General features: G+C 49.0%; 1 protein-coding gene across 2 annotated transcripts in view; it reads left to right on the plus strand.

The window, feature by feature from the left end:
* Nucleotides 1–27,174, plus strand: part of PTPRE (protein tyrosine phosphatase, receptor type, E) — a 52,068-nt gene that overhangs the window by 5,865 nt on the left and 19,029 nt on the right. The window contains exons 2-10 of one of the 2 annotated variants that reach the window (XM_006867438.1): nucleotides 166–259; nucleotides 485–558; nucleotides 3,207–3,343; nucleotides 7,704–7,794; nucleotides 12,909–12,985; nucleotides 13,656–13,692; nucleotides 15,749–15,846; nucleotides 24,985–25,104; nucleotides 26,141–26,301. In XM_006867438.1, the coding sequence (XP_006867500.1) occupies nucleotides 166–259; nucleotides 485–558; nucleotides 3,207–3,343; nucleotides 7,704–7,794; nucleotides 12,909–12,985; nucleotides 13,656–13,692; nucleotides 15,749–15,846; nucleotides 24,985–25,104; nucleotides 26,141–26,301 (889 nt within the window). Of the gene's footprint in view, nucleotides 1–165; nucleotides 260–366; nucleotides 402–484; nucleotides 559–3,206; nucleotides 3,344–7,703; nucleotides 7,795–12,908; nucleotides 12,986–13,655; nucleotides 13,693–15,748; nucleotides 15,847–24,984; nucleotides 25,105–26,140; nucleotides 26,302–27,174 lie in introns of those variants that run through there. The other variant, XM_006867439.1, reaches the window with a different exon arrangement.

A 27,174-nucleotide genomic window follows, 5' to 3' on the forward strand; every position in this document is an offset into this window, starting at 1 on the left:
GTGGGCTCTGGTGTCAGGAGGAAGGGCTGATGGGTAGGGGGCTGCTTTGTAAACTGTAGAGTGGGCTCTGGTGTCAGGAGGACTGCTTGCACACTGTAACATGCAGTCTGGTGCTGGGAGCCCCTCCCTGGAGTCACCGACACCCCGTCCCTGTTGTGCCCCCAGAACCTCCACAAACTTCCCAGCCCCAGCTGGCCTGGCTGCTGCTACCCTTACTGCTGTTCGCCGGGCTCCTCCTCTTTGCCGCCTACTTCTTCAGGTAGGAGTGTCCTGACTTACCCAGAGGAGCAGAGTTGAGAGGAAGTGAGCCACTCAGCTGGCGGGCGGGCGGTGGGGAGCCAGTGTGGCCGCGAGGGTCACTCAGCCATGGGCAGCAGGAAGAGCTTCTCCAGGCTCAGCTGGTGGGTAGCCCGTACCCGTAGCGCTGTACCCGGCTCCCTGGACACTAGGCTTGCTGACACCTAACCGTTTTTGTACCCCCTAGGTTCCGGAAGCAGCGGAAGGCTGTGGTCAGCTCCAACGACAAGAAGATGCCCAACGGTATTCTTGAGGAGCAAGGTGCGTCCCCAGTTCCCCCCACCCCACCCCGGGTTCCTTTCCTTTAGACGTTGGGCTCCTTTAGAGCTGGGTTTGGAATTCCTTTGTACCTGTGATCATGTCTTACCTGGTCTGGTCTGAAGTTTCTCACAGCCTCACACCAAGGCTACTTTTCTCGGTGGGGTGACAGGACTTAGAGAGAGGTTCCTTTGCAGTGTCTCTAGACGCTGTTTCATATCCTGTTGTTTGTGTTTTAAATCGTCCTCAGATTAGACAGCTCATCACAGGAAGTGCTCATCTTAAAACCCTACTGTATTGAGATCAAAGCCTTTGGCTCTCGGAATGAATTTGCCATTTACAGGAGAATAGAGTGTGTGGGGAGACCCTGGTGGCGCTATGGTTAGAGTGCTCTGCTGTTAACCAAAGGGTCCGTGTGGTTTGAACCCATGAGCCCCTCCCAGGGAAACAGATGAGGCAGTCGGCTTCTCTGAACGTGCTCAGTCTTGGAAACCCTCCGGGGCAGTTCTATTCTGCCCTGTAGTGTCTAGGAGTCAGAATCAGCTTGGCAGCAGTAGGTTTTTAGAATTGGTAGGGAGGCTCTGAGGGGTGCAAATCGCTACTGACCAAAAGGTCAGCAGTTCAAATCCACTCACAGTACCTCGGAAGAAAGTCCTGGTGATCTGCTGCCAAATATCAACCATTGAATACCCGGAACACTCGAGTCGGAATGTACTTTATGGTTGGTTAGAGTCGGCAGGAGCGTTTCCAACTTGCCTCTCAGTATGTGAGTTCAGTTATCGTTGCTGTTACGTGCCGTCGAGTCGGTTCCAACTCATAGCAACCCTGTGTTAGATCTCCAAGGCTGCAGATATTCATGAGAGCAAAAAGCCTCACCTCTCTCCCTCGGAGAAGCTGGTGGGTTCAAAGCACCGACGTTGTGATTTGCAGTCCCCTAAGTTCAGTTGTTGTTGTTGTTAAGTACTGCCCAGTTAGTTCTGACTCATAACAACTCTGCATAATGTTTCCAAGGAGTGGCTGGTGAGTTTGAGCCACAGACCTTGCAGTTCAAACAGACTTTACAGTCCAGTGCTTATCCTACAGTGCCACACCAGGACTCCTGAGTTCAGGTGTTGTGAAGTGCCATCGAGTTGGTTCTGACTCGTAGCGACCCTGTATAGGGTTTGTGAGGAGCGCCTGGTTCGAACTGTCCTTGAGGTCCAGTGTTTTTCCTTTGGCATTCAGTTAGTACCTTGCTGATGCCGCTTCCAGAAACATGTTGTGTGTTCTAACACGTGAGACCCTTGAGGAAGATGTGTGGTAGACACCTAAAAACAGCGCTGACATCCGACTACAGCCTCCTGGGGTCCGCCTTCAACTGTAAGGGAGGAATGAGAAAAGTCACACTGGACCCCAAGGAGACCCAGGCCTAGGAGATCCCGGACAGGAAGATGGACTTTGTGGTGCTCAGAGGACCCCTCCCCATGACCTATCTGCCTGGCCTACATGCTGAGGGAATCAGGAGTGTCTAGGGAGGGGTCTCTGGGAGAAGTGGCATGTGGGGTGACCTCCGGCTGAGCCCCAGAGGACTGGTCAGTGGGAGCAGGCCTGTCTGCCAGTGTGGCAACCGAGTGGACATGCTGACCTGAGCAATAAAGCCCCTGTGGCTTTCTCCTGTCTTGATCCTCCTTCAGCCTCATTTTAGGGAAGCAGTCCTTCAGGACGCCCCCAGAACCCCACCCTTCTCCTTTTCAACACCCGCATCCCATCCCCCTCGAACAAGGTTGGTTTCTTTCCTTTGCCCTGGCAGCTCACTGGGTTTGAATGACCTCAGGGGCCTCACATCCTAACTGACCTCACGTTATTCTGCAGCTCTCACTGAGAACCCTATCATTAAATCCCATTAAATCCGTTACCGTGCCTTCTGACTCATGCCATCGGTGTGTGTCATACATAGTAGAGCTGCTCCCTTGGTTTTCAATGGCTCACTATGTGATTAGTCCTCAGTGGATCGCCAGGCCTTTCTTCCTAGATACTTCTGGGTGGACTCCACTCTTCAAGCATTCAGTTAGCAACCGGGCATGTTAACAGGAACCCCCAACTACAATTCTTGTTGTTAGTTACCCTCAAGACGGTTTCAATTCATGGCAACCCCATGTGTGTCGAGTTGTTTGTTGTATAGAGTGGCTGGTGGGTTTGAACTGACAGCCTTGTGGTTAGCACTCCAGCGCTTATCTTACAGTGCCATGTGTGGAGTAGAACTGGGTTTTCAAGGCCATAACCTTTCAGAAGTAGATCACAAGCCTACCTTCCAAGGCTCCTCTGGGTGGGTTTGAACTACCAACCTTTCTGCTGGTGCTACCCAGGGACCCACCTATGATTATTTCTTCTGTTTTCAAGACTGGAGTTCTGAGCTTGAAGTCGCCTTCTGTCATCTGTGGAGGGTCAGGGTGAGGGGAGGAGGGCTGGGCAGGTTAGGCTGGGGCTGAGAGGGCAGGTCCAACAGGGGGGGGTGCGGGGGGGCTCTGGTCTCAGTTGTTCTCACCTACATGACCTGAGCTCAGGGACGCTCCCTCCAGCCGAGTTACTTCTTCTGGAATGTTCTGGTTACTGGGCTCTTTGTCCGACTTTGTGGCTAAGCGGCCCATGCCCATGTCTCTCTGGTCCCACAGAGCAGCAGCGAGTGATGCTTCTGAGCCGGTCACCCTCGGGGCCCAAGAAGTACTTCCCTATCCCTGTGGAGTACCTGGAGGAGGAGATCCGGGCACGCTCTGCCGATGACTGCAAACGCTTCCGTGAAGAGTTCAACGTGAGTCAGGGGCAGGACGGGACGGGGTTGGGGGAGGGGATCTCTGTGTTCTTGGTGGTGGAGGAACTGCAAAGTATGGTGTCATAGTTCAGAATCCATGATTCCAAAGTCTCAACCCTGCCCCAGAGACCTCACCATCCTGAAACCAGAGACAAGGAAGTCTGTACAAAAGGGGACGACTGAGTCAGTTTCTCGTGTACACCATCTGGCACTGTGGGTTAATGCGCTAGACTGCAAAGTTGCTTTGAACCCGCAAGATCAGTGGTTCAAACTCACCAGCCACTCCTCAGAAATCCTATACTGGATTGCTATGGGTCAGAATCCACTCGACAACGACAATAGGACGGTTCAGAGAAGGGAGAAGACTCTGGACATGGTTCAGGCTGTGAGCAGTGGGCCCCCCAAACCTCCTGGGAAACTGGTGACCTACATGGAGTGGGATTACCCCTCCTCTGCACCCCATCCCAGCATCGATGTAACGATCGTGGATGTGGGCTGCCAGAGGGCAGCACTGGGTGTGTGCTGGGCATGTGAGTGTCCTCAAGGCTTGTTCCCACGGTGCTTGGTGGTTCCACCATCAGCTCTTCGACAGAACCGCTAATGACAGCTGGCTGGTCTGCTGTGGACACCTGTGTCTCCTTCATTCACGCCCAAACAACAGAGCCCTGGTCTAGCGCTGCAGGATAATGTACTGAACCACAAGGTCGTTTGAACTGCAAGGTCCGTGGTTCAAACCCACCAGTCACTCCTCAGATACCCTATACAGGGTCGCTATGAGTCGGAACCAACTCCATGGCATTTATCAACAACAAAATAGGACGTTAAATACAATTTTACACAGCCAGTGGGAGCATCATGAATGCACGTTTGTACTCTCTGTACATATTTGTAGTTGTTAATTGCCGTATAGGGTTTCTGAAGTCAAGTGCTTATCCTATGGTGCTGTGAAACTGTTATGTGTACTATAAACATGTTTATGATACAAATCTGTTATCTATATTATAAATACATGTATGTATAATTAGACAATGGAGTCCTGGTGTGTATACACACATATATACATTATCTGTTATGTTTGTTGTTGTTAAGTGCCATCGAGTAGGTTCCGACTCATAGCGACCCTGTATAGGGTTTCCGAGGAGCGGCTGGTGAGTTTGAACCCACTGACTTTGAGGTTCATGGTTTCTCCTATAGTGCCACACTAGGACTCCATGAATCTGTTATATGTATTATAAATGTTGTAAATATATGTATGATGTCAGTGTTTGTTGTTAAGTGCTGTCACGTCTGTTCCAACTCACAGCGACCCTGCCTAGGGTTTCTGAAGCTGTAAAGTTTTGTGAGAACAGAAAGCCTCATCTTTCTCCTGCAGGGCAATTTGTGGGCTCAAAGTGCCAACCCAGTGGTTATTCTATGGAGCCACCATGCTCCCCAAATATGTGTATGTTAATGTGTCTAATAATACAAGAGGGATTTAAAAGTTCAGGGGAAAATTCCATCATCTTTTAATTCCATTTTACCACAGACTTTTCGAAGCCCCCTCACACACATGAATCTGTTGCATGTATGATCAATTCTTATATACAAAGAACAGATTCACAATTCATCAAACATTAAAATGTGTATGCCTACCTACACACCTGGAACCTACCTACACACTGCAGGATAATGCGATGGACCACAAGGCCAGTTTAAACCACAAAGTCAACAGGTTCAAACCCACCAGCTGCTCCTCGGAAATCCTATACAAGGTTGCTATGAGTTGGAACTGACTCGACAGCATGTCACAACAACAACCTACACACTGTCCCGGACTGATCTTGGATGATGTTTTCGTTTTTAGAAGTTGTGTGTCTATAATTCAGAGGCACTCATGGGGTGCTAAAATCACCTCCATGCTTTTCCGGATTCTTGCGCCCCCACCAAGAGGAACTCACTACGCAAGAACTTCCCCTTTTCCCTCCCTCCAGCTCTGGTAACCAACAAGCCTCGGTTTCCATACAGAGCAGTGGAATCAGGCAATAGCTGCCCTCCTGTGACTGTCTTGTTTCACATACATCATAGCTCTGGGTTCTAGATATTGTCAAGATCCAGTTTCTCTCTAGGGCCCACTAATGTGCGGTGTTCCAGAGGGTAGGCACTGGATTACAAGCCAGGGTCATGGCTGTGAGCCCACCAGCTGCTCCTCAGGAGAACACCATTGCCACAAAGAGCCAAAGGCTCGGGAACCCTATGTAGGGTCACTATGAGTCAGAACTGACTCGACAGCACTTAACAACAGCTAGACCACATTGTGTGGCTAGACCACACTGTGCTTCTCTTCATGGACTGGCCTTTGAGTTGTGTTCGTGCATCTTCATCTTTTTGCACTTGCTGAGTGTGGGGTATGAAGGAGGATGGGGTTTCCAGCAGAAGATTGGCTTTCACCGGGTTCTGCCTCTTGTCCCGAGCCTGATTCCCTCAGCCCACCCCTCTGGACTCTTGTTCATCATCTGTGAAGCGGGATGTAATCGGTGCCTGTCTTAGTTACCTCATGGTCTGAATGTGAACCTCAGATAGTGGACTTTATGAAGAGCGATGAGCTGTGTTATTAGGAATCCTCATGGCACAGTGATTAAAGAATTACGCTGCTCACTGAAAGGTTCAAATCCACCAGAGACTACGAGGAAGAGAGATGAGGCCGTCTGCTTCTGTAAAGGCGGCAGCCTCCGAAACCCGTGGGGCAGCTCCACTCTATCCCATAGGGTCGCTGTGAGCCAGAATCGACTTCATGGCAGCGGGTTTTAAAGACGGAGGATCTGGTTGCAGACAGGATCTGTACAGAGGCCCCTGCAGACACAGGAAGGATGGTGCCGCCTTTAAGCTGCACATTGCTTGTATTTTAACACAAGCCCCAATCTGCCTTTATGAGGCTTCCTTTTCGTTGCTTCCAAATATGTTCCTGTTTTGTTGAAAACTTAAGTCATACTGAGAGGCAGCGCCATGCAGGGGTATTGCGCAATCTCGTAGCCAGGTTCAGAGAGTTTGAATTCTCCATTTCCCTCCTAGCCCCGGCTCCCCTATCACATGGATTCTCCATGTGGAGACAGGCCACTGGGCTGGGCATGCTGGAGCTGGGCTGAGTCAGGCAAACCACAGGGGTGTGGGCAACCCCAAAGGCGAGCAGGGCCAGGGTGAGGCCAGTGACACGCTCGCCTGGGGCACCCGAAAAAGGTTCCGTAGGGATAAATAATGTTTTAGTACAACATTTAAAAGTATCAAAAGTAGTCATTTTCTCAAAAAGTTAAACATGGAAATACCATATTGTTATTATTAGATCCCTTCAAGTCAGTTCTGACTTGTAGCAACCCAAAGTACAGCAGAGCAAAACATCCGCACAATCTTGATTATCTGAAGCCACCATATTAATCCATCTCGTTAGGGGTCTTCCTCTCTTCTGCTGACCCTCCGCTTTACCAAGCATGATGTCCTTCTCTAAAGACTGGTCCCTCCTGACAGCATGTCCAAAGTATGAGAAGGCTTCAAAAAATTTGTAGAAAATGGAATTAAAAGATAATGGACTCTTTGCATGAACTTGTGGAAACTCCCCAGGTATATGAGACAAAGTCTCACCATCCTCACTTCTAAGGAACATCCCAGTTATACTTCTTCTAAGACAGAACTACCATGGTGATGGTGGTGGTGATGTGCCGTGGAGTCGGTTCTGACTCATAGCGACCCTGTGCAGGGTTTCCAAGGAGCAGCTGGTGAGCTTGGACTGCTGACTTTGCAGTTCAAAAGACTTTGCACTCTGACGCATTAACCCACAGCGCCACACCAGGACTCCTAGAGCTGAGGTCCTAGCAGTGAGAAAATGGAGGCGGGCAGCCGGGACAACCACGGCCAATGTATTGGAGGCAGTGTAGGGGCTGCTGGTCCAAAGAGTATGCAGCTTAGGATGTAATCTAAATTCCCTTCATCCTGCACCCCATCTAATACCCCCTTATCCCACACAACTGCCTATTCCTCTAACTTAGTCCTAGTATGAGTCAGGACCTGGGTTCTCCAGGGGCCATGGTGGGAGAGCAGGGCTGGGCCTTCCTTCATGCAACTCAGGGTCCAGCTCCTGGAAACGGTCATTTGTCCACACATCTGTGGGCCCCAGAGACATAGAGCTCAGAGGGACAGCGGTCAGCATCTCCTTCGTCTTTGTACCTGGTCCTGGATTCTGGGTCCTGGAGCCGAGTCCAGGGCAGCCAGGCGGATGGACAGAGGTGGTTTATCCAGAGCTAGCTTTCTTGGTCCCACCCTAGGTAGGTAGGAGCTGGTAGAACCATTGTGTTTGGGTCCAAATTTGAGCTACCTTTCCGTTTTCTTCCAGTCGTTACCATCCGGACACATACAAGGAACTTTCGAGCTGGCAAATAAAGAAGAAAACAGAGAGAAAAACAGATATCCCAACATTCTTCCTAGTAAGATGTCCACTTTTCTGCATGATTGGGGCTTTCGACTAACGGGTTTTGCCTTGCAGCTTCCTGTGACCGTGTGTATAGTGAGTGTTCTGGGGCTCAGGACCTGTCCCCTGCATGGACATCACTGGTCACCATTTGTACCTGGTCCTTGGTGGCCAGGTATCCTGCTCTGCTTCTGTGCTGTGGGGACCTGGGCAGCCCCGGTGCTGGACAAGTGGGCAGGGCTGGGCGAGGCCGAGGCCATCATGTTGCCTGGAAGTGTTCCTGGTTCAGGCTCAGTGAGCTTAGCCTAGAAATGACAGGAAACCCACATGGAGGTTCTGTAGGTTAGTGGAGAGTTAGAGTCAACCTGATTGGACCACAGCAGCAAAAAGGGGCGGGGAAGGGGTCAGTGTGGTGGTGGCCCAGCTTCCTCAGTGCCTGGACAAGCACTGTGGGTTCCAAGCTGTGAGACCCACAGGGAGCTGGACATGACCACCCAGCCTGGACCCACCAGGCCTAACACCAAGCAGTCCTACAGGGCTCCCCCAGATTCATCTGACTCCCAGTCCTGGGTCCCCCTTTCTCTCCAGAGACCCTCCCCTCTTGGGCAGCTCTTGGTGGGCGTGAGGCACCCAGGGAAAGCAGTTCAGTGTGTTTGTTCCTGGCTGTGTTTTTAGGGTCAGAACTGAGTTCATTTACCCCGTGTTGGAAAGAGACTGGTAGATTTGCATGGTTTCCTCTCCCAGATCAGAGAAAGTTCATGTCAGATCTATGAGTGGGTTTATAAAACCTGCCCTGAGCCTGTGATCCCATTAAAACTGGAGAAATGAATCCAAAGCCCTCTCACTATGGGGCAGAGAGTGGCTAGGATAAACCAGCTGGAAGACCCCGTGGAGGCCTCTCGAGCTGGGAGCGGGCGCAGAGCAGTGATTAGGTTCTGGACCCATTTTGAAGAGAACTCCATAGGATTCGTTGCGAGACTGATGTGGAGTCTCAGACAAGTGGCTTATTGTGTGGCTTGAACACGTAGAACGATGGAAAAATCATGATAGGAGAAGGTCCTTGAAACCGATGTGTCCAAAAAAAGGAGATATTTGAAAAGTCACATGAGTTGGTATTTGATTGATTTGTATGTTTAATTAATCAGTGTGATTTAGTCATTGATTCTTATGTATGAGGAAGCTTCAAAAAGTTCGTGGAAAAATGGAATTAAAAGATATTGGAATTTTACCACAAACTTTTTTTTTTTTAGAGGCTGTTGAAAATACCATGACTTGGGTCAGACACACCTTAGTCCTCAGACTGTTATCTTTACTCTTTGACGCATTAAAGAGGTCTTGTGCAGCAGACGTACATAGTGCAATATGTCGTTCGATTTCTTGACTGCTGCTTCCGTGAGTGTTGATTTTGAATCCAAGCAAAATGAAACCTTTGACAACTTCAATCTTTTCTCCATTTATCATGATGCTGTTTATTGGTCCAGTGGTGAGGATTTTTGTTTTCTTTACATTGGTGCAACCCACACCGAAGGCTGTGGTCTTTGATCTTCATCAGCAAGGACTTTAAGTCCACTTTAATTCCAGCATGCAAGGTTGTGTCATCGGCATATCGCAGGTTGTTAATGAGTGTTTCCTCCAATCCTGATGCCATGTTCTTCTTCAGATAATCCAGCTTCTCAGATTCTTTGCTCAGTGTACAGGTTGAATAAGTATGGTGAAAAGATACAACCCTGGTGCCACCCAAAACCCACTGCCACAGAGCCAAGTTCGACTCATGTTGTTGTTGTTAAGTACCTTGGAGTCGGTTCCGACTCATAGCAACCCTGCACAGAGTTTCAGAGGCTGTAACTCTTTATGGGAGCAGAAAGCCTCATCTTTCTCCTGCAGAACAGCTGGTAGTTTCGAACTGCTGACCTTGAGGTTCACAGCCTGATTCATAACCACTACGCTACCAGAGTGGCCCCTTATAGAATTTTCGTAAATCTTTATGGGAGCAGACAGTCGCGACTTTTTCTTGCAGAGCGACTGGTGGGTTTGAACCATCGAACTTGCAGTTTGCAGCCTAATCAATACCTCACACCAGAGTAATAGAATTGTGCTATGATTCTGAACAAGCATTTCCACCCGTCCACCCACCCCACCCCCATGGTCAGCTCCTCTCCTCTGAGGATCGATGTACCATGTCACAGGGTTAGGGCCTTGCCAAGTGGGCTGCTGCTGCAGCCGTGGTATGTCGGCACTCGGGACGAGAGCTGCACCCTTGTCATGGTCAGCTGTGGACACCTGGGGTCTGGCTTCAGGAAGAAGCAAGGCCAAACTAGCTGTCTTAGATTCAACTGAGCTGTGGCCAGCGAGGCCCAGGCAAAGGCTGTCTCTCAATAGAAGGGGCTGGTTTGGGGGCCTGGGATCTGAGCCCACGTCCCGGCTCTCCTACTCAGGGGGTGAGAGCCCCTACTTTTGTACAGCAGGGGAGAGCCACACACACACACTCTGTGCACACCTCAAGCTACAAGGTGCCCCAGGACCTTGGAATGCAGCTGTGTGTGCCCCGGTCACCCTCAGGGTGTCTGGGGGGCTGGACTTTGCCTATAGACAGACCTCCTGGTAGGTTTGAGAAAACGCCCTCTTTTCTGGAAATGTGCCCAAGACTGGCCAGTTGTTTTAGGAAATCATGTTTTGTAAGTGAAGTGTGACTTTTGAGAACAAGTTGACAGGAAGTTCGGAGAGATGGCAGAATCTAAATCTAACCAGAAGCTATTTTTGCCCTCCGTGTTTCTATAGCTGTCTTCTGAGCGCAAATTGTTTCAAATTCTACTCACCCGTTTTGCGGTGCTCAGCAAGAGCTATTTCTGCCCGGGGCTCTGAGCTCCAGCAGAGCGGCTCAGGCCGGTCCTCAGAGGCCAGGAAGCCTGGGGCTGAGCCCTGCTGGGCAGTGACCGTCCCCAGGAATGTGCCAGCCCCTTCTGCCAGGACAGACATGGTCCAACAAGACCATAGCCAGGTAATGGCTAGCTGAGGTCCCCCAAATTCACACACTGACACCCACACCTATACATGTGTTCCCACACATACTCACACACACTTATACACATGTTCACACATATACTCACACACTCATACACACTCATACCACATTCACACTGTTCATACACACAGTTATAAACACACTTACCCACACACTTATGCACATGTTCCCACACATACTCACGAACACACATACCCCCACCCACTCTCACAGACACACTCACACATATACACATGAACTCATACCTCATTCTCACAGTTCATACACATATTTACAAACACACACTCACACACATTCACACAGTTCTCACACACTCAACACATATTCACATACTCACTCGCTCTAGTGTTCGGACAGCTGTGCACACTCGTGTATACACACTCACACACACACTCTCATACCACATTCACATTCATAGTTACAAACACGTTCTCATACTTACCTGCTCTCCTACATGTTTGTGCAACTGTGCATACTGATGTATACACCCTGTGACCACATTCACACACACTCATACACACACTGACATACCCAAACTCAAACCCACATTCACACAATTCACACACACACACACTCAAAGTTACAAATGTACACTCATATACTTGTCCACTGTCATACACCTAAACACACCCACACATACTCCCATGGACTGTCATACTACATTCACACAGTTCACACACACTCATAAACACTCACAGACGCATGTTCACACAATTCACACACTCACTCATGCCAACATTTGCACAATCCCACACACTTACATACTCACACACAAGCACACAGGACACACAAACTGCACATGTTCAGACGCACACATGCACAGGGCTCTGTGGTCAGCAGTCCCAAGTGGGGAAAACACCCCTGTACCTGTCCAGAATCTTCCAGGATGAGGCCAGCTTCCCTTGCAGCTCTAGAGGTGGACTGTGGAGGGTCCAGAGGCTCCGCCGTTTCCCGGGGAGCCTGGGTGGTGGACTGGCCCCAGGTCTTCTGCCTGAGATCTCCCTGAGTGCACCCCCCGGGGCCAACACCGGACCCCCACATAGGGTTCAGAGAACACGGCCATCGGACTCAAGGAGCCCCAGTCAGTCAGCTTCTCTGTGATAACAGCTCCCTCACCTTGCCACTGGGTTCTTGCCTGTGTTGTCTGTTCGGAAAATTTGAGCAATTGTTTAATGTAATTGGTGTAAACATTGACAGAGCCAGGTGGGTTTTCCATTCGATGAATCAGACTATTTTGTTTCGTGACACTGACTGCTGTCCCCACAATGTAAGAGCACATTCCCACTGCCCCCCTGTGTGGACCACTTCCATCCCTCCTCCTCTCATCCCATGCTCCCTTCTGAGCTTAGCCCTGGGTGCTGCCTTTCTGTTAATGGAGAGTTGGTTGCTCTAAGGCGTGGGGGCCTTCCTGATGAGATTGTTCATCTTAGAGGCTTGCCGAGTGGTTGCGAGTTCAGCCAGAGGGAAAGTTCAGTTCCAGACTCGAAGGGCCAAAGTCTCAGTGTTCCCCCCACCTCCTTCAGACCAGTAACCCTGGTCTTTTGTATGATTTTGAGTTTTGTTTCGCATTTTCTCCCACTCTGTCCAGGACACCATATTGAGATCGCTTTCAGAGCCTCGCAGGGGTGGTCGGGCACCATCTAGTTCCTCTGGTCTCAGGTCTTAGAAAGCACCCTTCCTCTCCTGAAGCTAAAATACAGTGGTCAGCAGAAAGATCCTGTCCTTGGGACACTGATAGTCTGGACTAAGGTGCTCCAGCAGGGTGTCTCTAGGTCCCCATGACCATTACAGAAGGACAGAAGGACTGTCTCAATGCTCCACACTTCAGAGCCAGGGTGAGGGACGTCCAGCCTTTGGGCCACTTCAGGCCCTGGAAATCATGTGGTCTTGTCTTGCCAAGGCAACTGCAGTTCCAGCCATCACATTAGGGGTGAGTTAATGCAACGTTTGACCAAATATAGCAGTTGATATTTTTGTATGGACCACAAATGATATTATAAATATCCAAATGGCCCTTGGCAGAATAAAGGTTCCTGACCCCTGCTGTAGATGAATTACCGGGCAGATATGATCTACTCAGCCTAACGCCAGAACTCTTCTCTTCCCAGATGATCATTCCAGGGTGATTTTGAGCCAAGTGGATGGAATTTCCTGTTCAGACTACGTTAATGCTTCGTACATAGATGTAAGTCCCCAGGTTTTCATTCCTCTGCCCAGCACGAAGCACACATGAGGACCCTTGGATGTGGGCTGTAACTATGAGCAGATGTAAAAAGTGTCTTAACTTTTCTGGGAGGTTAGGCCACAGGCACCAGGACCATAAGAAAAGCCCACACCCTTCCATCTGCATGTAGGAATTGGTTTCCAGAGGCCCACAGAGATGTTGATTACAGCATTGTTTATATTTCTGTCAAAACTGAGTGCAGAGAACAAATTAAACAAATTAAGATAAAACCACATGCAGTGGAGAAAAAAGAATTCATTTTTATTGAACTTTAAAAGATGATTGAATATAAATCCCAGAATTCCAATTAAAAAAAAAAAAAAATAGGACATGAGAGTATTTTTGCACCTGAGCCCAATTACAAGTATGTCAATGTCTGTGTGTTTGCTTGTGTGCGTGTATCTGGGAAGGAACCCAAGGATAAAGATGTAAGAAACAACAGACTGAAGGAGAATTTGTTATTTCTGATGTCACTGGCGAGTTTTTTCTTGTCTTTTACTTGTTTCTATATTTTTTGCCAATTTCTCCCTAATGATGAAGACTATAGATCCATTTTCTGATGTCTTTTTTTTTTTTTCCTTTCAGCCAAGATGATTAGGAAAAAAATGTAAATTTGATTTTCTTTCTCTAGGGTTACAAAGAAAAGAATAAATTCATAGCAGCTCAAGGTAAGCTTGATATTGAGTTAACTTCTGAACATTGCTTTGGTACCATGACACAGACGGGTTTTGTCACCTTCTGGGACACTAGCAAAATCAAGGATTTATATCTGCTCTTTTGTACATCTGCCCGCTGCTACATATCAAAGGGAGCTTCAAAAAGTTTGTGGGAAAATTCCATTGTCTTTTTTTTTTTTTAACTTTTTATTGTGTGTTGAGTGATAGTTTATGTTACATGGGAGTACATCGGTTTTACACTCACCATTTCATTGCAGTTATTACAGTCCCCTCCATGCATCATCATTCAACAATATTTGCTTCTGTTCCCTCTGGGTTTTTTTGTTTAGTTTTGGTTTTTGCTTTCTTTTGGCAGGGGATGTGCACAGAAACACTCAGGAATATATAATAATTAAAAAACCAAGGGGCACATTCTGCAAGGCCTGCCTCCTGGCCGCCAGCACACAGCCTTTCTCTTCCCATGAGTCTAGAGTCCTCAGCTGCTCCCTCTCTCCATGTCATCATCTCTGCCTCCATCTCTGGTGTCGCTGCTTCTCTGGATAGAGTCCCATATTCTGTTCATGCTCTTCTTCCTTGATGGTCCTAAGGGCCTTCTGTTCCTGGAATGTAAGATTAACTACTCCCCGCTTTATGTTACAAAACTTCTACCTTTACAGTTGTGACTGTTGCAATTAGTCATGATGACAATTACTCACTATTGAATCATAAGAATCTTCTCCCCATCTCTTTTCACCAGACCTGTCTACACAAGATGAAAACGATTCAGTGGGAAAATTCCATTGTCTTTTAATTCCATTTTTCCATGACCCTTCTGAAGCTCCCTACTATGCCACTTGATTACCATTGGCTGAAGCTTCTGTCTGTACGCTCAAGGAAACCAGAGACACTGCCCATCTTATGATCATGGGTCCCTGATCTGGGAGCAGCAGTGTCCCCTGGGTTGGGTCTCAGGCCCACCCTGGAGTCTACAGTGTAACAAGGCTCCCTAAGGGGATTTGTATGCTCCTAAAAGTTGAGGCAGGACTGAAACCTGAGATGATGCCAGTCTCCCCACAAAGAGGACTTCAGAAGCATGGAGAAGGGCAGGGAGAGTGGGGTGGGTCCATGGATGCATCCAAGTCAGTAGACAAGTGTGAGGTGCATCCATGGACATATGTGTAGACGTACATATAGGACACTCGGTGGCCCACGAGTGCTTTAACGCAGCTTTGCAGAGGCAGGACAGGTGTGTGTTTTGCTCTGGGATAGATTTGAAGAGCAAAATCCTGAAATATGGAGGTCTCTGTCTTCTGTCTCACACACATGCACACACACGTGTGTGGACTTCTATACCACATGTGCTATACATGCACACATGCTGTGCATGAACTTGTATGCATGCACACACCTGTGTGGGCACATGTACATGCATGCACGTTGTACTTATGTGTCTTGTACATGTGGTGTGTGTGTGTACACGTGTCTTTGTATATGCCCACATGTGAGCACATGCGTCTGTATTCACACACACGTGAGCATGTGCATGGGCCTCTGTATGTGTGTCATAATGGCACATATGTGCATAAACTTTGTGTGTGTGCTCACATGTATACTTGTGTGCCCTGTACGTGTGTTCTCTGTGCGTACATGTATTTGCATGTGTGCACATGTGTCTATATTCGCATACACACATGTGCATGTGAGTGTCTGTGTGTGTCATGTGTGCACACATGTGCCTGAACTTGCACACCTGTGTGCCCATGTGTGCATGTGTACACGTGTGCACATGTGTATTTATTATCTTGTACATGTGTGGGTACGTGTATGTGGACATGTGTGTGCATGTGCACAACCGTTGTGAGTCAGTGCTGGTGGAGTGGCATCTAGATCAACCACAAACAGGTTGATTCATAGCTTCAGAAACTCTGATCTGAACAAACCTCATTCCCTCTGGTGGAATAACCCAAACAGGGGGCAGTGCCCTGGCTTCCGGGTTGGTGTGGCACTTTGCGGGACTGGGTCCCAGACTCCTCTTCTTGTTCTGACTTCAGGATTATCCTCTTGGCAGGTCCAAAACAGGAAACCGTGAATGATTTTTGGAGAATGATCTGGGAGCAAAAGTCAGCAACCATCGTCATGTTGACAAATCTAAAAGAAAGGAAAGAGGTGAGTCTCGGCCCTTCTGACTCATCAGCTGGTTTCCTCTTAGCTGCGGTTGAAGGGGGGTTCTGACCACTTCCTTTTCCTACTTCCCTGCCTTCTTATCACTGTAGGAGAAAACAGACAGCACTCAGTGGCTTACAAAGTCTTTACCTTGAAATCAATCCGCTGGATTCTTCATCCAACCCTGGGGTCTGCCAATACAAACGTGATACAGAGATTATTGTTTCTATTGGGGGGCGGGGGCTCCTGACTACCTAGCCCACCGCCAGCTCTAACTCCATGCTTGCAGGCATGGATTTGGGGGTGGGGTAGGCACAGTCATGTGGTGGACATCAGACTGTATAGAAATCATTTACTGCTTCTTATGTATCGCACTGTGGGCTGATGCGCCAGACTGTAAAGTCGTTTGAACTGCAAGGTTGGTGGTTCAAGCTCACCAGCTGCTCCTTGGAAACTCTATAAAGGGTCTCTATGGGTCGGAATCGACTCAACAGCACTTAACAACAACAACAACAACAACATCCACATAAGGGGAGTTCTGGGCAATAAGGTCAGTTTTGAACCACAAGGTCAGCAGTTCCAACTCACCAGCCACTCCTTGGAAACCCTATACAGTGTCGCTATGAGTCGGAATCGACTCGACGGCACTTAACAACAGATCCAAATAAGGAGCCATGATAGCACTGTGGGTTAATTACTGGGCTGGTAGCCCACAAGGTTGACAGTTCAGACCCCATCAACTGTGGGAGGAACAAGGCTGTCTGCTCCTGTAAAGATTTACGGTCTCAGGAACACCGAGTACAAGTTCTGCTCTGCCTTTTAGGGTCCCTGTAAGCCAGACTTGACTCAAAGGCAATGTGTTTGGGTTGGTTGAGTTTTGACTTGCTTTCTCATGCAGATTAGAGGAATGCATTGGACAAGCAAGGTCTCTTGAGGGCAGGAGAGCTGAGTGAGGGACAGGGAGATTGCTCTTTCATGGACTGTGTATCCCATTTTTAGGGGCAGAGAGAGACTAAAAGGCAATCCATGTAGAACGTGCCAGGAGGCGCTAAAAAATGTATCACAGCTGGGGCAGTGAACGTCAAAAAGGGTGGACATTCTGGGTACAGCCATGTGAAGATCAGGGCACTGAGACAAGAGGCACCCCCATGCCTCCAACTGTTCACTGGAACTCAGGGGACACAGGAGTGGGCATGGAGGGGTGGAAAGGGTCTCTTAGGAGACAGCAGGAATTTGACCAAACCAGGGAGGGACTCAGCTGAGTGGAGTTGCAGAGTGGCCAGTGGGGGCAGTAACCACGCCTAGGCAGAGGGAGGAGCCACGAGAAAAGCAGAAGATGTTGTGCTGAATGCCACTTGGGGAAAAGTCAGCAGGGACTGAACTCACCACACAAGGAGGAAGGTGAATTGAGAGCTGGGGTGGGCGCCAGTGAGGAGACTGTTCTAGCATATTCTAGCAGGATGAGGGGGAAGGTCACTCTGTCAGGAGTTGTCCATTCTGGGCCTGGCATGGTGGAAGGACAGCTCACCGCCAGGCCTAGGTCCCGAGCAGGCTGTGCTCTCCCTTTGCCTTGGTAGCTGCCCTGAGTGAGTGACCCATTGCTGTGAGCAGGATTTGGACTCAGGAGGGCTGAAGTGACCGTCTTTAGGTCAGTGCCCTCTGCTGGTGGTGACCAGGCCCAGCGTGTGGCTCTCAGCTTCCCAGGCTGTTGCAGTGAGGAGAGGCGCTGGCCCCTGGCCACCGTCACTCATTTTTTCCACACCAGAAAGCACAGGAAAAGGCCTCTGACTGAATTTCCGGTGGGGGACAGGGTGGGGAGGGGTTGTTTCACTTTCGAGGGAGTTGGGGCAGGGCTAGGGAGGGCCACCCCTGTTACCATGTAAGGATTTGTAATCCTATATCACCGGAAGGAAGGATCAGGCAGAAAGCAGGGGATTCCCAGGCACAGACCTACATCAGAGAAACAGCCAGTATGCACATACACAGATACATCGACATGCATTTTTGTTGTTGTTAAGTGCAGTCAAATCGGTTCTGACTCATAGCAACCCTGTATAGGGTTTACGAAGACCAGCTGGTGGATTTGAACTGCCGATCTTGTGGTTCCCAGTTCTGTGGTGATCCTACAGCACCACACCAGGAGTCTATATATGTACCTACATACACTATATATATATATATAAAAGAGTCAAAAAGTTTCTGCACTCTGACTGTACAACTTACGTTAATCAACTTTAAGAAAATACAAATACATCATTTTTCAACATAATCTCCTTGCTTCTCAATTCACTTTTTCCATCTGTCAACAAGCTTTCGTATTCACTTATTGAGAAATGTTTTAGGCTGAGCTGCGAGCCACGAATGCACCATTCTCTTTATTTCTTCATCAGAGGTGAATCTTCATGCTTAAAAGGCTGCTTTCAGGGGGCCAAGCAGGTGAAAGTCCGATGGTGCAAGATCAAGGCTATAAGAAGGATGCTGTAACACCTCAAAATGAAGTTTCTGCAGAGTGTTAATAGTGTGGGCAGAGGTGTGTGGACATACATTGCCATGCAAGTTCACAACGCCCTAGGTTAGCAGTCCTCTGCATTTACTCTGAAGGTTAGGCGTCAGCTCGTCAGTGAACATCTCACTGTAATGAGAGCTGTTGATTGTCGAACCTTATTCTTGACAGTGTTCCAATACTGGCCCTTGAGAATCCGAGACGACTGTAAGCATCAATTTTCCAGCGGATGGTTGACTTGAACTTTTTCTTGGTTGGCAATTGAGGATGTTTCCATTCAAAGAACCTTTTACCTTCCTTCAAGTAGCTTTCCAAATGTTGTTTGCAGATGTCCAGAAGCTTCTGTTGATGTACTTCTGAGAAGTGCTTCAGTACCTGTCTCACACAAACTCTTCAAAACCCAAGTGTCATGGATTCTTTCATAGGCAGAGCCATGGCTGATCTATTTGGCAAAATCACTTCACATGCATGCTCAATGTTGTCATCAGCTGTAGACATAGATGGGCGTTTTAATATAACCAGAGTGCGGATAATTTTTGACTCACCCTCAGACATATACACAGGTAAACATATGTACAGAGATACACATATATACAATACACATTTGTTGTTGTAAGGCGCCATCGAGTCAGTACCAACTCATCGTGACCCCATGCACAACAGAACGAAACACTGCCCAGTCCTGCACCAACCTCACAACTGTTGCCACGCTTGAGCCCATCGATGCTGCCACTGTGCCAGTCCATCTTGTTGGGGATCTTCCACTTTTTCTCTGACCCTCCGCTTTACCCAGCATGATGTCCTTCTCCATGGACTAGTCCCGCCTTATAATATGTCCTTTATATATATGTGTGTGTGTGTGTGTGTGTGTGTACCCACATATATATGGTATATGGAGTCCTGGTGTGGTGCTGTGGGTTAATGCGCTGGACTATAAGGTATGTTTGAACTAAAAGGTCGGCAGTTCAAGCTCACCAGCCACTCCTCGGAAAGATATACAAGGACACTAGGAGTCGGAAACAACTCAACAGCAGTTAACAACAACAATATACATATATAGAGAGTCCTGGGGTGGTTCTGTAGGATAAGCATTCAACTGCAAGGTCATTCTGAACGGCAGGATCTGCAGTTCAAACTCACTAGCCACTCCTCAGAAACCCTATACAGGGTCACTATGGGTGGGAACCAACTTGACAGCATTTAACAACAATACATATATACGCACACACACTTACATACCTGCATACACATATGTACACATACATATTTGCATATATAATGCATATGTTGTTGTTGTTGTTAGGTGCCACTGAATCGGTACCGACTCATAGCGACCTTATGCACAGCAGAACAAAACACTGCCCGATCTTGAGACAACCTCACTACTGTTGCCACACTTGAGTCCATCGATGCTGCTACTTGGCCAATCCATTTCATTGGGGGTCTTCCTCTTTTTCTCTGACCCTCCACCTTACCAAATACAATATCCTTCTCTAACGACTGGTCCCTCCTGACAATATGTCTGAAGTAGGAGAGACGAAGTTTGGCTATCTTGGCCTCCAAGGAACACTCTGGCTGCACTTCTTCCAAAACAAATCGATTGGTTCTTTTGGCAGCCCATGGCACTTTCAATATTCTCCTCCAACACCATAACTCAACGGCTTCAATTCTTCTACGGTCTTCCTTATTCACTGTCCGGCTTTTGCATGTGTATGAGGTTATTGAAAATACCATGGCTTGTGTCAGGCACACCTTAGTCCTCAAGCTGACATCTTTGCTATATTTATATATATAGATATATATATAGAGAGAGAGAGAGAGAGAGAGAGAGAGAGAGAGAGAGAGAGAGAGAGACAGTCCTGGGGTGGCGCTGTGGGCTAATGCGTCAGACTGCAAAGTCATTTGAACTGCAAGGTCAGTGGTTCAAGCTCACCAGCTTGACCCATACAGGGTCGCTATGGGTCGGAATAGACTCGGTGGCACTTAACAACAACAAATATATATATACACACACACATTCACATACATGGCTATATATACTCCAACATACAAATATGTACCCACATGCACGCATTCACATTTGCATATATAATGCATATATGCATATATATTTGCATATGTATATATACACACATTCATGCACATGGATATATATCCCCACATACATATGTATGTATACCCACATGTATGCCTACATATATACACACATACACACAAGTATGTACATAGATGTTGTTATTGTTGTTAAGTGCCCTCAAGTCAGTTCTGACTCATATAGACCCTGTCTAGGGTTTCCAAGGAGCAGCTGCTGGATTTGAACTGCCAACTTTGTGATTCGCAGTCCAGTGCTGATCCTACCAGCACCACACCAGGAGTCTATATATATATATTGCTGTTATGTGCTATTGAGCCCTTTCTGACTCATGCTGTTGTTGTTAGGTACCATTGAGTCACTGTGGACTCACAGCGACCCTATGCACAACGAAACGAAATACTGCCTGGTCCAGGACCAACCTCACAATCGTTGCTATGCCTGAGCCCATCACTGCTGCCACTGTGCCAATCCTTCTTGTTGGGGGTCTTCCTCTTTCTCTCGGATCCTCTACTTTGCCAAACATGATATCCTTATCCAGTGACTGGTCCCTCCTGATAATCTGTCCAAAGTATGAGAGATGAAGTTTGGCTATCCTGGCTTCCAAGGGGCATTCTGGCTGTACTTCATCCAATACAGATCTGTTTGCTTATTTGGCAGTCCATGGCACTTTTCAATATTCTCCTCCAACACCATAATTCAAATGCGTAACTCTTCTATGGGTTTCCTTATTCACTGTCCAGCTTTCACATGCATATGAGACTATTGAACATACCATGGCTTGGATCAGGTGCACCTTAGTCCTCAAGCTGACATCTTTGCTCTTGAACACTTTAAAGAGGTCTTGGGCAGCAGATTTGCCTAATGCAATACATCATTTGATTTCTTGACTGCTGCTTCCATGAGTGTTGATGGCTGAGCCAAACAAAATGAAGTCTTTGACAACTTCAATCTTTTCTCCATTTATATGGATGCTGTTTATTGGTCCAGTGATGAGGATTTTTATTTTCTTTACATTGAGATGCAACCCAGATTGAAGGCTGTGCTCTTTGATCTTCATCAGTAAATGTCTTAAGTCCTCTTCACTTTCAGCAAGCAAGGTTATATCATCTGCATATCGCAGGTTGTTAATGAGTCTTCCTCCAATCCTGATGCCACATTTGTCTTCATATAATCCTACTTCTTGGGCTATTTGCTCAGCATACAGGTTGAATGTGTATGGTGAAAGAATACAACTCTGGTGCACACCTTTCCTAATTTTAAACCATAGGGACCCTGTATAAGGTTTCTGAGGAGCCACTGATGAGTTTGAGCCGTCAACTTTCATTGAAAAAATTTCAACAAAAAATAATTTCAAAAAAATTCACAGAAAAAATTCCATTATCTTTTAACTCCATTTTCTGTGAATATAAATGTGGGGAGTTATATAGAGAGAAAGATAGGAGAGTCTGGATGGCACAAGTGGTTAAGCACTCAAGTCCTAGCCAAAAGGTTGGAGGTTTGTAAACATCCAGAGGTACGTCAGCAGAAAGACCTGGAGATCTGCTTCTGAAAAGTCAGTCTTGAAAACCCTCTGTAGCCATTCTCGTCTGCACACATGAGGATGCCATGAGTCAGTATCGACAATAACAACAATGTCCATACACACACACACACACACACACACTAAAGAGAGATTTCGTTTTGAGAAATTGGCTCTTGCCCTTGTGGGGCTGACAAGTTCCAAATTGATTGACCAAGTGGTGGGGATTCTGACAGAATGTGTTTCTTGTCTGGAGGCTGAATCTTCCCTTGGAGCAAAACCCCCTTATTGCTCCTCAGGCCTTGGACTGACTGGGTGAGGCCTGCCAACCATCTGGGAAGCTCAGTTCTTTTGTTGTAGCTGTTATTGTTAAGTGCTGTCAAGTTAGTTCTGACTCATAGCAAGCCGGCATAGGGTTTCCAAGGAGCAGCTGATGAGTTTGAACCGCCAACCTTGAAATCCAGTGCTTATCCTACAGCGCTTTGTCTGCACTCCTTTATCCTGACCTAATCCTAAATCCACCAAAGCATCTTAGTGTCATGTTGACAGACAGTGGAATCAACTAGAATGAACTGGGCTCAGAGCACTGACTGAGGAGGAACACCCCCCCACACACCCCACACTCCGACCAGAGCTGCGGAGCCTGGTTATGGCCAAGGTCTCTCAGGGCCCCCTGTGACCTGACCATCCTCACAGTCACCACCATGTGGTAGCTCGTTCCTGCTGCCCCTGGGTCAGCACGTCTCTTTGGGGGCCTTCCTCTTTTTCACTGACCCTCCACTTTACCTAGCATGATGTCCTTCTCCAGGGACTGGTCCCTTTTGACGACATGTCCAAAGTGTGTGAGACAAAGTCTCACCATCCTGGCTTCTGAGGAACATTCTGGCTGGACTTTCTCCAACACAGATTTGGAGGAAAGTATCTGGCAGTCAGTCCATGGGACGTTCCATTTTCTTCAACACCACGCACAATGGTGTAATTGAAGTGCACTGAGTCGTCTTCAGTCTTCCTCATGCATAGGAGGCCTCGAGTGGAAAGATCATCTTGGCCTGCGTCAGGCGCACCTTACTACTTCCCCACTTGCTCTGCTGCCGCTTACTTTCTCATAACCTCCCACAGGGTCTTTCCACACCTGGGACTCCGGGAGGACGGACTTCTGCAATAGCTGCACATGTTTCTCCATATAGTTCCCTTTCTCTGAATTACTCACCCTTCGTTGATGGTCCATCTCCCCAGCTTCAACATCTTGGGTGAAGCATTGACAGCATCCACGTCTCATAATCTGAAGTGGAGGGAAGGGAAGGGCTCCTTGTCTTGGATGAGGGAGCCAGGGGTCAGAGGATGGCCCCCAACCCTGAGCCCTGGAAGCTGTGAGGAGCTGAACGTACTCTACAAAAGGAAAGATGAAGGTGGAAGGTGGAGCGGACAGTCAGTTAGGAGCCTGTTCTAGAATCAGGGTGGCCACATGCAGGGCAAGGGACGGGGCCAGCTTGGTGGGGAAACTGTCTGTTCTGTCTTAGGCACATCCCAGCCCCACAGTCCCAGGGTCCCCAATGCAAGCAGGTCAGGGTCACCAAGGCCTGAGTACACGGTCAGGGCTCTCCTGAACCAGGTTCCTCGAGGCTTTCGCCGCTCCCCCGTCCACTGCAGAGGCCCCTGCAAGGCAGATGGATGCAGGGGTGGGAGTTTTGTTGCAGGCGTGCTGGTCTCTGGTAAAACTGTGCTTGTTTTGAAGAGTGCTAATTGTTGAGACTTGGCAGCACGTGGACAGTTTCCAGGGATTGCAGGCATGTGTTGGCCAGCTCATGAAACAGCAGCGATTTCTCTTGGGCTTCTTAAGCAGTATCTGCCCCCCATCCCTGCTTGGCTGGGTCACCATCCATCTGTGAAATCCGTAGTTATAAAGGACATCATCGGGCCAGGCAGTCCTGGACGGTGTGAGTGGTGAATGCCTGGAGGTTCTGGTCTGCCCAGAGGTACCTCAGAAGAAAGGCCTGGTGATCTACTTATAGAAACTCAGCCATTGTTGCAGGTCCCCTTCGGACACACAGAACTGAGTCAACAGCAACTGTGAAAAATAAAGGCATCTCGAGGATAAGGTGCTGGCGTTACTATGTGGTTTTTAAGTGCCGTTGAGTGGGTTCTGACTCAGAGCGACCCTGTATAGGGTTTCTGAGGCTTTCAATCATTGCAGGAGCAGAAAGCCTCATCTTTCTCCCATGAGGTGGCTGGCAGTCTTGAACTGCAGATCTTGTGGTTCGCAGTCCAGTGCTTATCATATGTCGCTATGGAGCTGGCATTAGAAATCCATGAGTAGCCTATGTGTGGCATGTGCACCCTCTGCTGGCTTGTAGCCCAGCCCAGGCCTCCTCAGAGATAAACAAGGTCAGTCAGTGGGCGACACTTGATAAGGGGACATCAGACAGGGATCACTCGCCCTCGTTAAACAGAGCAGGGACACGCAAACGGAATGAGCTACAGCCGGGGCTATTTGGGAAGTGCAGCCTTGTGGGGGTGATGTCATGGGGTCCCCTGGGTCTGAAGAGAGAGGCACAACACAACCTTATATGGAGAGTCACTAGCCGTTGTTGGAATTATCCTGGTGTGGTATAGTAGGAAAAGCACTCACTCACAAGGTCCGTTTGAATCACAAAGACGGTAGTTCAAACTCACCAGCCGCTCCTCAGAAACCCGATACAGGATTGCTATGAGTCAGAACTGACTCAATGGCACCTCACAACAACAACAACAATGAGTGAATTGGTAGGTCCTGGTTACAGTCTCCGGCCTAAAGCTTCAGGCTCCCCACCCTGAAGATGAGCACACACTTGTCCCCCAGGCTACTTCTCACCTCTGAGAACGGGCTGACCCAAACTGAGTGTGTGTGTTACTGCGGCCATATGTCTGTGAGGATGGAGGGAGTTTGTCCTTGTGGATTGCAGGGTCTGTCTGTGAGAGTGGTGGGCAGCGGTAATGGGGTGGCTGCCACAACCCCAGTTATTTCTATGAAATCTTCCCCTGTAGGAAAAATGCCACCAATACTGGCCCGACCAAGGCTGCTGGACGTACGGGAACATCCGCGTGTGTGTGGAGGACTGTGTGGTCCTGGTGGACTATACCGTGAGGAAGTTCTGCATCCAGTCTGTGAGCATCTCATGGTCGCTTGGTTGGCGGCCATTAATACACGTCACCATGAAGAGCTCTGTACCCCAATGTTGTAGGAGTTCCCCTGGAGGAGGTGCTGCTCTGGCAGGGAGGATGTGGTCAGCCAGGAGTGAGTGGGTGGAAGTGGGCAGCAGACATGAGTTAGCAGAGATGGCCCTGACACACGTGTCCATGAGTCTGCTGAGAGGGAGACAGAAGCTTCTAGAAGTTCCTAGTCCCATTCTAGTCTTCCCCAAAAGAAACTCAGTCTAGGTGAGGGACACCGAGGTTAAGGGCCCCCACCTCTAGAGCACAATGGAATTGTGAGGCAGGGATCTAGGAACTTTTAACACTTTCAACATTGTATATGAAACTCCCTCATTATTTTTCATACTTATTTCCTATTAGCTCCCTGTCAAAAGAGATATTTAAAAAAAAAATTTTGGAAAGCAGGAGGTGTTTTTTTCAGGAATCAAAGATAAAGTGATGAGCGTATCACAGAGAATGTCTCTGAGGTTCCTAGAAGCCAGAGCAAAAAGAGGAAAAGGATGAACTTTTTCGTTCTGATTATAGCCTCCCTCCCAGATGCACATGCATTTCCAGGCGTTTGTCTATTTCTCCTCCCGGGGCGGGGCAGTAGACAAACAAACCCCAGGACTCGGGAGGAGATGCTGAGGCGGACATAACAGAAACCCTAGACAGGGGCGCTGTGAGTTGGGCAGACTCCGACTCCTTGGCGATAGGTTTGGTGTCTGCTTTGGAGAGGGGAAGGAGCGCCTGTCAGGAATGATGGGCCCCGGGAGCTGTGGTTTCTGGGTGCTCGGGGCCTGCCTGGCTGTGACAGCTGCCCACTGGCCCTGCTCTGCCCTGAGTGAGCGACCACAGCATGACTGGCCCCCCAGCCCCACATGCACTATGACTGCCCCAGCTGGGGACGGGGAGCTGTCCAAGCATCATCAGAACGGATCCTGAAGAAGGGTGGGGGACAATGGGAGGCGTCACCAGTTCACAGCGCCCCCCACCCCACTCTCTGCAGGTTCCCGACAGCTGTAAGGCTCCTCGGCAGATCTCCCAGCTGCATTTCACCAGCTGGCCCGACTTTGGAGTGCCCTTCACGCCCATTGGGATGCTGAAGTTTCTGAAGAAAGTAAGAACGCTGAACCCCACCCACGCTGGGCCCATCGTGGTCCATTGCAGGTACGTGAGCCACCCCATGTTCACTGAGGGATGGTGACCGGTGGGCCAAGTCCGGGGGAGGGGTGGGCAGGGTGTGAGAGCATCGCCTCTCTCAGTGACCCTTCTGGAAGGTGACGGGATGCAGCGAGGTGGAGAAGTTAAAGCTGTCAGCTCGCTGGGCAGTTAGCAAGCCCCTTTCTTCATGGCCAGAGGGCCTGGGCCTGGTCCTGTTGCCAGATCTCTTGAGCAGCCTGCCCTGACCGGTCCCAGCCCGTCTTTCGGCTCTGGGTCCTCTTCTGTGAGGTAGGAGGGCCTGGGATGGCTATGGCGGCTGCAAACAGGCTTCATGCAGTTACCAAGGTCTGCTGCTGGCGCCAAACGGCCACCACCCTCATTCCACCGCCGCCGAGGGAGTCCCTAGATTGTGAAAAAGCAGACTCCAAAAATGACCACTTTCCCAGCGCATGCTCCCCTCAGCTTTCTCAGCTCTGCCGTTATTCTGTGTCCACTGGTGGTTTCCCACGCTGGCGCTTTAGTGGCTGGGTCCTCCCATCCCGAGCTGCACAGCCCGGGCGTCCACCCGGATGCTTCTGCGATGGGGACCACATGCACGCAGAGGCCCGAGCTGCGGCCGCCTGTCACACTTGCAGACACTGGCCGTCCCCCTACCCCTGCCCTGCCCTGCCCCAGCTCCGCCCGGGAGGCCAAGGACATCCTGACCCCTGCCCACTCCGGAGCCGAGGGACCAGGAGTCTCAGCTTCCTGCGCTGCAAAACGGGAGGCAAACGATTAGCTCGGTCACCAGCTAACCAAAAGGCGGGGGGCTCAAGTCCGCCCAGAGGTGCCACTGAAAACCCCATGGAGCCCAGGTCTACTTCTGAGACAGGTGGCTCA

The sequence above is a fragment of the Chrysochloris asiatica genome, unplaced genomic scaffold (genome assembly GCF_000296735.1).
Source record: "Chrysochloris asiatica unplaced genomic scaffold, ChrAsi1.0 scaffold00105, whole genome shotgun sequence".
Classification (NCBI taxonomy): domain Eukaryota; kingdom Metazoa; phylum Chordata; class Mammalia; order Afrosoricida; family Chrysochloridae; genus Chrysochloris; species Chrysochloris asiatica.